The 12,056-nt window shown below is 42.5% G+C and overlaps 1 protein-coding gene across 5 annotated transcripts in view; it reads right to left on the bottom strand.

Moving 5' to 3' along the window:
• Positions 1 to 4,885: 4,885 nt before the first annotated feature.
• Positions 4,886 to 12,056, bottom strand: part of cnih3 (cornichon family AMPA receptor auxiliary protein 3) — a 52,186-nt gene continuing 45,015 nt past the window's right edge. The window contains exons 5-8 of one of the 5 annotated variants that reach the window (XR_013793646.1): positions 11,132 to 11,279; positions 10,365 to 10,420; positions 9,719 to 9,753; positions 4,886 to 5,638 (exon numbers count right to left, since the gene is read on the bottom strand). Coding sequence is in view for 4 of the 5 variants with exons in the window: in XM_079571854.1 (XP_079427980.1) it covers positions 5,605 to 5,638; positions 11,132 to 11,279 (182 nt within the window). In the remaining variant the exon portion in view is untranslated. The remainder of the gene's footprint in view (positions 5,639 to 9,718; positions 9,754 to 10,364; positions 10,421 to 11,131; positions 11,280 to 12,056) is intronic. The other 4 variants (XM_079571857.1, XM_079571856.1, XM_079571855.1 and 1 more) reach the window with 4 other exon arrangements.

Genomic DNA, 12,056 nt, shown 5'->3' with positions numbered 1-12,056 from the left:
ACTATTTTAGATCTATGGTCTTAACTTTCGAATGAGGCGTTACTCTATACGCTCTAAGCTCCAGTTGTGAAGGTTTTAGATTTGGGTAGAGCAGAAATGGAGAAAAAGAGCTCGGTCAAAAAGTTAGAGAGGTGAGCGTCTGAAATTAGCATAAATACTTTCAATCACTGCATTTTCATTCAGCGCAGGCACCAGCACTGGACCAGCCCACGTGTCATGTTGTTATTGAGACGGCGGTCTGCGTTTAAACAAGGCGTCGTTCTCCCGTGGACGCCACCCGCGGGCACGAGGGGAGGCCGGTGCGCCCCGCGGCTCTCGGATGTGCGGGCGAGTGCACTTCACAGAGCGCCGCTTGATGCTGCTGTGAGTTAAAGGACACGCTCAGAGGAGGGAGGTTCATGTGTGCGCGCGCGAGCGAGCCGAGTGTGTTCTTAATGTCACAGTGCAGAAGGTCAGCGCAGCGCAGGGAGAGGAACACATCCCGGTAATTGCACTCCCACAGACAACCAGCATCTGCTCCTTCTCACCGAGGGTCGGCCGACGGCAGCTGCTGCGGTCCAAACGGGAGGACAATCAACTCCGGACGGGGCGCACTTCTCGGCCCCTTCAAAACACGTGGATCATGTTCTGTCTTCGAAAGTGACACAGAGCAGACTGGGGCTGGCTCTCATTCATTTGTAGGTGCACAATACATCTCTCCCACCAGAGGGCAGCATACAAGAGGCATCCCAGTCACTGCCATCTGTGCTTACAATCCACAATCAAAAATATAACGCATTGGATATCTGTGTGATGTGGATTTAGTGGGGAGGTACATCCACTTATTCCCAATGTGTTTCTGTTTTGCTCAGAACATGATTCTTGGGTGAACTGTTTGGGAGCTGCTGTAGCAGGGGGCGGACTGGGACTGAAAAACAGCCCTGGACTCTGACCAGCCTGGCCCAAATTAGCGTAATTGTGACACTTCCACAAATACATGTTTTAACCTCTTACCGCCCGCCTAAACCAAATGCATTCTGTCCTCTTTTGGCTGTGTAACACCTCATTTGAAAGCTAAGACCCACCAAACTGAGCTTTTTCCTCGCGCAGTTGCTGTGTTGTGTCACCTTTTGTATGTTTTTTTTTTTGTCTTTTTCATTTTTGTCACATTTTTGTTGAATTTTTGTCACTTTTTGGTTGAGCTTTTTGTCACTTTTTGTCAAATTTTTGTCACATTTTTGTCGCATTTCTGTTGAATTTTTGTCGCATATTTTTTGTTGCATTTTTGTCAGTTTTTGTTGAATTTTTTTCACATTTTTGTCAAATTTTTGTCAAATTTTTGTCAAATTTTTGTCGCATTTTTGTTGAATTTTTGTTGAGTTTTTGTGACATTTTTGTTGAATTTTTGTCACTTTTTGGTTGAGCTTTTTGTCACTTTTTGTTGAATTTTTGTCACATTTTTGTCGCATTTTTGTTGAATTTTTGTCGCATATTTTTTGTTGCATTTTTGTCACTTTTTGTTGAATTTTTTTCACATTTTTGTCAAATTTTTGTTGAATTTTTGTCACATTTTTGTCGCATTTTTGTCACTTTTTGGTTGAGCTTTTTGTCACTTTTTGTTGAATTTTTGTCACATTTTTGTCAATTTTTTGTCAAATTTTTTTCACATTTTTGTCAAATTTTTGTCACATTTTTGTCGCATTTTTAGTTATTTTTTCTATCATTTTTTGTTGTGTTTTTTTGTTCGTGTTTTTCTCATGTTTTCATCCTCTTTTTCTCGCTATTTTGATGCTTTTCTTTTTAGCTTTTAGATTTGGGTAAAGCTCGGTTGAGGCGGGACCGGTGGCCCTAGAGCCAGTGGCCCTTCTGTGCTCTTCCAGAATGGACATATGGCCAGTCCGCCCCTGTGCTGTAGTGAGACAAAGAATAATCATGCAGTACTATAAGCAAAACAAAACCAAAAATGCATTTTTCAAAGACTTTGCAAGGGCACTTTGGAGACAGTGACAAAGGGGCTGTGTTTGCCGGGTTTTCATTGTTACGTAAAGTTCAAACACAACACAAATGCACGTAGAGCCGGAGCCAACTAATAGAAAGACACTGTGTCCTCTGCCAAAAAGTGTGGAATATTTTTGGCTGTGTTTGTTCAGGGTGTCTCGGTGAAAAAAACAAAAAACAAAAGAGAATTTGAAGTGGCCATTTTTCATCCTCCATTTTTTGGCAGAGCACTTCTTGACTGCGCCAGGTAATTTAATATAACACCACCAACGTTTCCTCCTATATGCACCTGGACCACAATAATAATAAAGTTCCGTACCTGACGCTGACCTATGACTTTGTTGCCAATGAAAACAACCACAACTTTTATTTTTTTAAATCGTTTATTTCATAAACAATATCTAAATTTAAATGAGCCAGTCACATACACGGGACGGGTAAAAACTGGGTTTATATGACAGGGATAATGGGGCATCCAAAACGTTTTCTCTAATTCACATAAATGTCTTAATCTGGATGAGACTTGCACAACCTGCTGCTGTTACAGATGGCGCAAGGGAGAAAATACAGTATTTAATATAGTTTTATGCCACCAGATGTTCTTAGAAATGAGTTCACTTTATTGGTTCCTTGGGTATTCACTAGTGCTACCCAAATGTTCAGATAAAACCAAAAATAAAACGGTTATTTCTTAAGGGCCGTCAATCCAGAAGTGTTCTAGTCGGATCAAGTTTGTTTAAAGAAAAATGCTACAGTCTTCCATTTGGTACTAACGCTCTGTGCTATCCATCCTCTCAATAGAAGACTAACCAATAAAGCATGTAAGACCCCAATAGTTTACATAAATCTCAAAGTAAACAACATCTTTTATAATGAATAAAGACATTTGGTCCATTTGTTTTTTTCTATAAAAGTTTCACACTGCGTCCCTGTGTCAAAAGGGGGTGACAGTTTTGAATTTTGGAAGACCTCAAGATCAATAAATAACCAAATATTGCCGGTACAGTGCAAGATCAAAGACGCTATTTTGTGCAAAGAATGAGCTTGTCTAGAAAATCATCACCGGGTTCTCTTCGGAAAGGTTTGAGTTTTAGAAAAGTCGGTCACGATGAAATGACACAAAGACAATCACTGAGAGGCATTTTCTGTACGAGTCTACTGTTTGAGGTCAGAGTCGGCGGCTCTGGAAACATCCACAGCCACAACGGCACAAGTCCCTCTTCAAACCCTGACAACACACTGGAGTTTGGAGCTCGAGTCAGACTTAACCATATTCTAGGAAATTATCAATCATGAGAGATGTACTATCATATACTTATAGTCTATATAATTTGTAAAGTCAGTTTATGTCAAAGGGATTACCAACACCTGCAGTAGATCGTAACTCCAGCCCCATTTCCACCAAGTGATACAAATATGGCTCACTTTTTGAAGCATGCAATAGTGTTTACACTCAGTATGGCACATACAGATATTGATCTGCAGCAACAGATATAGCCTAACCCCTAAATGAGTGCAGCAGGATCAGAGTTTTGGTTATAGCAACTGCAACTTAAGTCAGATGTCCGATCACAATGGGCATTTATGCACCATTTTGATGAGCTTGTGCTGCTTTTAAAGACACTGTCCGTATGAACAGATTGGTGCGAAAATGCCTAATCACTGCTTCAATTGGATATTACTTCCAGAACCTTTGTGCTTCCAGGGCAAGCATGCTACATATTTTATCTTAATTGGACCTGCATGTTGCTGCAAAATTACCATACAATGTTGTTAGGTCTGTTCTCCACTGGTCTGTAGTCGATTGCACAAGTTAAACAAATGAAACATGAACATTGGGCATGTTTAATTACACGCTGCTATGTCCCAGACTGGGGGTCATCCCTGTTTCAGAGAAAATTAGAGCTTCTATTACTCAGCTCACTGACAGGGGCATTGCCTGCGTCATCAAAATCCACTTATCCGCCCAGAAGTTGGCTAAAGGGCAACAAATAATGCTACTTTAGAAGATTGGACTGACACTGGTTTTATTCAGCCGCCCTTGTCAGAATAAGTGGTTCTCAATAATGCACAAAGCACGATTCGAGGGTCTTAAAGTTGACATATGCAAATCTGGCTTTTTATGAGCTTTTAATAATGTTTTAAAATGCGCTATTGACAAAAATGTACCTGTAGTATTTTGCTTCATTCAGACATGTTTGAGTAATCTCGTTTCATTTGGCGGTTTCTTTTCTATGACTGAACCGCACTGGATTTTGTGTAACAGATGGAACATTGAAGAGTCCTCAGCATTTAGACAGTCAATAAACCATCAGCGAACCCTTTCTGAGCATATTTGTGCTCAAACTGTGTTCATCCTGACGCTATCAATTTGCTAGCTTGCCATTATCGCAAAGTGAAAGCTTGAATTAAAGAGGGGGTATTATGCTTTTTTCAATCACATAGCACCAGTCTATATCACACTACAATGATGACCAAACCTTCTGTTGGTCTGTCAATGCAGTGAATTAAAATAACGGCCTTGTATAAAATGTCTCTCTCAAAATGGCTGTAGTGAATGTCTTGAAATAGGCCTCTGTCTCTTTAAGAACCTCTGGCCCTTTCGGACACGCCCCCTCCACACGCTGTCTGTGGCATCAGTGGGGAGGGGGTTCTGCTGAGGAGCAGTGGTTGGTTACTCGGCTGGTGACGAAAGCTCGGAGGCGTCTCCAGGAGGTGGGGGCGTTCCTAGGAGGACTCAGGCAAACCTATCCCTAAAATGGCCGCCATCAGAGTTTTTACAGATTACTCAAAAATATGTGAATGTGCCAAGCCAACACATCAGGAATGTTTTTAATGAGGGAATGACATAATAACATGATGTAAAGCTTGAAAAAGTTGATTTTGCATAATACCCCCCCCTTTAATTATTTTATCGTGTGTCCCTACCACTGCTTCCTGTCTCTCAGTCCTTTTCCATACATAGCTTCAAATGATAAAACTTAACGCGTAAATGCAGAGGTTCCCAAAAGGCCACAATTATGCCTGATATGTCCACTTTAAGACACCATTCTATTGGGACTCTGTGGAAATGGGGCTGTAGGAAGAGATTCCAGTTTTTAAGGAATACAATAAATGCACACATCACAAGAGCCATTCACATAATATCTAGGTTAAGAAAAGCACACAGGCAGGAGGCTGTGTGTCGGGGTGCGGAGAGGCGGTCCAGAGCTCACCCCATCCTCCCCCCCCATCAGTTCACTCCCTCTGTACAGTGTGATCCGTGCGGCCCGTCCCGCCGAAGCTACATGTGGCGAGGCGCGGCAAGGAGGGGACTTGGGCTTGTGCGGGCGGACGTCGGGGGCAGTGCTTCACCAACAAAAAAGAAACTGTGCCTGAGACAAACTGTGCAAACGCTACTGTGTGCTCTCTCCAAAATACGCTCCGGCCCTGCAGGCGGCTCCGGAGCTGTGCCAGAGTGTGTGGTACTATTAACCAGGCAGTGATGATGGGGGTCCGTTCACAGTCTCGCCGGACCCGAGTTCATACAGTACTTTTTAGTTCCTATGTACAGTCGTGTGGGACCTCAGACCAGATCAGTGTACTGCAGTTTGATTGGCTGCGGAGGCTTCGTCTCCCTTTTCCTGATCAGTCGGTCGCGGTTACCAAGACGTAGATCATACTGCAAGAGAGCAAGGACATGCAAGCGAGTGAAAAGTCATGAAATTCAGAATGCCGCCAAAATAGTCTTCTCTGTACATAGATGCTATCTAATGTAAAGCAGAGTTGTGGCAATCCCTGTAATTATCTATCTAAAAAAAAAAAAATGTTTATGCTAATGTTTACTAGATTCCTGACTTCACTTTCAAATGATCATTTTACATTTTTAGGCTTTTACCGTGGCCTAAAAATCTAAGAACAATCTTTCAACCCTGCCAAGTTTTGCACATCTTTTGCTGTAAAGAAGAAGAAGCACCAGTGAAAATGCAAAATATAAAGCCAAGCTGATGAGCACCATGTGAAGCAATGAGCGTGTGCAGAATGAGCATTGAGCACAGATCAAGGAGGACCGAGATCCTGTCCCGTCTATCAGCAGCAGAGGAGTGGAGTGGGCGGAGCTCTGCAAATACTCAGTTTGATCTAAATAGTCACAGTAGCTTTACCAGTAGCCCCATTGAAAGGGAATTCGATCTTTCACAGTTGTGGTCTATGGCGCACCACAAGGCTCACTTCTCAGACCGGTACTCTTCATGGTCCCCTTCAGCAATGTTGTCAGAGCCTTGTTGTTGACTTATCTGTCAGCATTTAATCCAACATTTCAGTGGTAAGGCAAACAAGTGGCTGACATGTGGCTGAGTGAGTGGTATCTTAGGGGACTGTTTCCGCTGGTAAAGCAATTCTTAGGACACCGACTTTATGACATCTCATATCACCAAGAAAAAAACAAAGCAAAAATAATATTACATACAATGCTTGGTAAATACTTTTACTATTATTTGTTCTCCTCTCGTTAACCCAGGCCACATTCATATTTGATGGCCAGAGGCTCAGCGTGACTCCAGGACCCGTGAAGAACAGCAGGTCGGCCGTAACTGCTGTCATTAGGAACCATGCAATTCTGGAGCCGTACACACAACCAACCAAGCAATGTTTAATTAATGTACGCTGCAATGTAAATCACAAACTTGGTATAATTCATTTTGGTTACTGGCAAATCCATTACAATACAGTCAGAGCCTCGTAAACAACTGCTGATGTGTAATGCGTTTTTGAAAAAATAGCATCTGTACTTAACATAAAACAGAATTATCTAAATACCAATTCAGTTTTTAAATGTTATAACCACGTAAAATAACGCACTAAAGCTGATGTTACTTGTGGAATGGCCAACAGATGCTGTACTCGAGTTTTAGGGCAGTGCACCATGTCTCTGATTGCAGCACACTTCAGCATCCAGAGCATGTTGCTATGACGACAGAGTCAGGAGGCGAGAGCAGAGACCTGTGACCATTAGAAACTAAATGAGTCTCAAACGACACAGTGTTACAGTTAATGAGAGAACATCACTGTCCTCTCATGAGACCCCGCAGGAGCCGCACCTCTCTGCTACTCTAAAGGTTATGCAGGTGACATCTAGAGCGTTAGGAAGGAAAGAGGACCGTGAACATCAGTATGTAAAAAAAATATGTTGCTGTCAATTAGTTTATTTCTGTGTTTTCATCAGTGGCTCCATGTTTAGGAATTGGCTTTTTACAGGACAGTGGTGGCCAGGATATAGATACAGATGGCATTGCGTCAGAGAAGGGGGCGTGGCTTCGCCGAGGGGGAAAACAGAATCTTTTGGGAAACACAATTTTCCACTCTGTTTAGCCATTTTCTGGTGGAATATGAACTTATTGATAACACATGAATAAAGTCAAGTCTAAATCAGGTCCATATGGATATTTTTTCACAGCAGATTGTTCAGTAAAAGCGAAAACAAACAAAAAAACGGCAGTCGTAGCTAGCGCGAGCTAGTGTTAGCATTGGCACGCTAGCATTCTCTGTTATTGTGTTTATGGACTGACCACTTTGCTCCTCCCCCCGTCTTTGTATCTTTATTGGGTACAAAACTATAATTCAGCATTTGCTAAAGTAGCTTTAGAATAATTAGAGAAAGAGTAGATTTTCTTCCAAATTGTTTTCCCCCTTAACTGTTTTCAAACATGGCCATATATGGGCGACTCCAGATATGCCGTCTGTATCTATGGCATCCTTGCTATGAAAATAGAAGGTATGCATCTGTGTGCCTTTTTGGTCAAGCAACAATTGCAGATAACACTTTCACCATTTACTCCTTATACTCTTTTGTACTGTTTTACACCTGCAAACAGCCTCACACACAAACGTGACTTATGAAACACCTGCAAACAGCCGTATGCTGGAGGATTTGGTTGTGCAAATTGAGCTATAATTGCATACACAATTTAACTCAATTTAAACTAAGACAGGTCAGGTTCATTGAGACAAAAAATATTGTGGATTCATTTTCTGCAAAGAGATATTCTTTTTTACACATGAAAGTTGTCAGCTGCTTAAAGTCTACTTTATATTTTAAGCCCCTTGCCTCACGCTGTCGCACTTTCCATCATTCAAGAAATTGAGACAAGGTTGTAGGATTCAAGGATACCACTGAGGGATAACGTTACAGCATAGCACACATTCTAGCGTCTCAGAGCATGCTCAGGTGTGGTGTTGGTCCACGTCGGGGGGAAAGGAAACAATACTCAGATATTGGACACATATTGGACACAGGGATGCATGGCTAACAGTCATATAATATAATCCCTTTAAAAGTAATCATCCATTCATCCTCCTTCAAGTTATTGTCCCAGTTATTGGATTTAAATGTCAGTCGTGAGTGAAGCCTGATGGTAAAATTGTGTGTGGTGAGTGCGGTATCATTGCTAATAACTCAGTGAAATAATGAAAAGAAATATACCAAGAACTGGAGGATGATTCCACCTGATCATTTGCAGTGGTCAGGCTTCACCGAGCAACACAAAGGAAGTGAAATTACCCTCAGCCCAGTCTTTTGTTAGTGCTCAGGAGGTCAGTGGCTTGTGTGAGTGTGTGAGTGTGTGAGTGTGCAGGAGCATGCTCTGGCTGATTCTGTGCAGATATCAGAAACTGGGATTTTCGAGCTCTATTGTCCGTGTGGAGAGATACAAGGATACAAGCGTGTTGGTGTGAAGGATATTGAGGTCATAGAAGCAGGCCAGTAGGTACAGCTGTGTTCAGGGAAAATTGGGGAGGGGGGAAAGGACAGTTGGTGGCAAAAGTTAGAATAGGCAAGACCAAAAAGCAGACTTCAGATCTACTCAATCCCAGTCCAAAAGTTAAACACTGCAGGGGAATCTAAGTACGTTAACTTCAGGCTACAGTATGTTCTGCATCCTATAAGTACGACCATCGTTTAAACTCAGAGTTGCCCAATCCTTTTTTGTATTGTTTGACTCATTATAATTTGGCAGATTTTGCTGTTTCAGTTTTGTTCCAGTTTTGGGTCAGTGGGTGCGTTTCCTTTTAAAGCAATACTAAGTAACTTGTTTACCTTAATACATCCTTCTCGTAGTCCCTCTGAGGGTAATACAAGTGTTAATGGGATGATTGGAGGGTCTTTCATCGCCCCCTGGTGTCTCTGGCCAGTTAACCAAAATTGCAACTTGACTGCCACCGGACCGGAGCCACCAATACACACTTATAGAATCACGAAGAAGAAGCTAACAGGCTAACGGGCAAAGCTAACAACCGGGTAGCACAACTTAAACAGTATTTACAGCCAAATTTGAGTGAAAAAAATAAATAAATTCATTTGTGTAATTGGATGTACAATATCTCTCTCTCTCCCTTTACCTTTTCTGTCAGCGTAGTATTTACTCTCACGGACAATTAATAAGTAAAAAAAACGCACCTTGCTATGACACCTGCAGTTGCGCTTATGGCCTCTAACAGTTACTTAGTGCTGCTTTAACTCACTGAAGTGGTCCATGATATTGAAAACAGCAGTCTTGTCATGGCCATGGCAATTTGGGCAAGTTCAGTAGGATGTCAGACTGCCCACATTGGTCCAGAGATCGCATTCGGCACGCTGACCACAGTTGGGGACACCTTTACTTTAACTTACTGCTGCCCTATATGTGATCCAATTGCTTTCAGACGATTTATTTCCCCAGTGGCTGGACTGAGAGTGAACAGACCATCAGACTACTTGGAAGAGTACCTCTCTGCTCTTCCTCCTGCAGCTGCAGTAGTCGTCTGTAAAACATGAAAACATCACTTCGATGGGAGCTACAGCGCAATGGGATGAAGGAAGCCAGATGAGCTCAGTTTGAGATGAGAGCACACAATCACCAGAATCCTCACAGGACGCTCTGAGGGACGAAATGACACAAACTATTGCCATACCTTTCTGGTATAAACTGCACTTCTAGATGTGTTTTCTCTATTTACTGATTGAGAACTACTCGTATTGCTCTACCAGTTTTTTGCAACCTGATTTTTTTTTTTTTAAACAGCCAATTCTTTAAATTCCTCCACGGTTCTTGGCCCTGAAATAAAGACTTGTTCTATTTTTGTAAATTATGAATGCCTGGACCTTATCTTTTTATCCTTCTATGGTTTGCTAGACTGTGTTTAGGCATAAAAATAAATGTGCACTTGTACAGAAAAGAAGGTTGCAAGCTTCAATTTACCACTAGCATTTCAAAGTTAAATTGTATGCTGCCACATCATTGCAGGAAGGAGCGCTGTCGAGCAACATCGGCAAGCCATAATGTAGCTTGTCTTAATCTTCATATAGACACATCGGACGATACACTGTTTCACTACGACCAAGAGAACAAACAACGTAAATAAAAAGAGTGTACCTTTAAGTGTATCCATTGATAAGATCTATTAGAGGGATATTTCCAGGTTCCACACACTGCAGTCCCCACATGACAGAGAAGAGTCCGGAGTGATTAATAACAAGATGGTTAGACATAAAGATCATACTGTACATCATCAAAGTAACACATGTGGGTGCATTGCCCAGAAATACGTCGGCGAGATGTCTGCTCGACGTCTGGGAGCTGATCCGCCGCGTTCCTTAGCCTTACACTAGTGCTTGTCAATGAAGTAAAGAATCAAATTCTCGCAACATCACATGCATTAGCACAAGAGCCTGACCTAGCTAACCTACGGTGTGTCGCAGTTGTGCATGTGACTGTCTGAGAAATTGTTACTTTATTCAGAGAGTTGCACTAACTTCGCCAGTGCTGCAAGAAAAAAAGTCTTCTAACTGATATTCGAGGTCGGTTCACGTCATTTACTTCACATGTGGGTAAATCATTTGGACATGCAGTGCTTCAAAGAGTAATCCATTTCAACTGCAGGAAACGCCTACTAAACACAACATATTTGATGTGAATTCACGGCTTGTGTTCACTTTAATTCTGTTAGCAAAATGTATTAAACCAAATTTGACTAAATTGTTCCATATTTTCGTACAAATAAATAATCAAAAAGTTCAGATGCAATTCATAACTGACTTTGCTGTGTGTTGTGCATGTGTTTCCTGAAGTTGTCGGGCAGTCCCCACCTCCCTCCCTCCCTCCCTCCCTCCCGCCCACTCTCCCTCCGCCCCGGCGCTCACCAGTACAGGTAGTAGAAGAAGGACAGCACAAAGAAGGACAGCTTGCACCAGGCCTCCTTCAGGCAGAACTTGAGCGTGTCGCCGTTCATGACCGACGCCGGGTCGTACAGCAGCTCCTTGGTGTCCGTGGGCGAGTGAAAGTACCTACCACAGGGGGCAAAAAGACCACACGGCGGGTAGTTGACCCGTTCACGAGCCCGGGGCGGGGGAGGGGAGGGAGGGAGGGGCGGCGTGGGTGAGGCGGGGATGGGATGGGAGGGGAGGACAGCACGGAGAGAGATGGCATGATGAGTAAAGAGGACGCATCATGCAGCAGACATGTTGGGGGAGGCGGAGGAAACTGAAGTGACTGTTCGCTGGACTGCGCAGAAGACAACGGATAGATAATTCTGGCTTAAAGGGATATTTCAGAATGTTTGACATAGGGCCTCATTTCCTAGTTATCCAGAGTGTTGTTGATTTCTGGAGATATATATTTTTTTTATTCATGCAGTATATATATTATATTTGAAGTGTTTAGCGGTGCTAGGCTAGTGCATGTCTATGGTAACTAGTAGCCTGCATCAAAAACAGTCTGACCCAAGCACAGTGCACCTGAGGCTAATCACTTAAAACACCAGACTACTGACATAAATGTCTGTGTTGACTGAATCATTTTTGAAATATAACCTTTTTGTATTTAAAAGAACTTATAATGAGCCGCATCAGCTTCCTGGTTGTAAGCAATGCAGCGGCGGAGTGATCTATAGGTTACCGGAACTACAGTAGTTGGTTTACCTGCGGCCGGCATTATTACACGTGGAATTCACAAAGGAGCTTTCTACAAATCAGATATGGAAACGTTTGGAGGACGAGCCCATGATTTTGAAGAGGTTTTTAATGCAGGCTACTAGTTACCATAGACATGCACTAGCCTAGCACTAGC

The sequence above is a fragment of the Gobius niger genome, assembly GCF_951799975.1.
Source record: "Gobius niger genome assembly, chromosome: 15".
NCBI lineage: Eukaryota > Metazoa > Chordata > Actinopteri > Gobiiformes > Gobiidae > Gobius > Gobius niger.
This window is presented reverse-complemented; position numbering and strand designations above follow the sequence as displayed.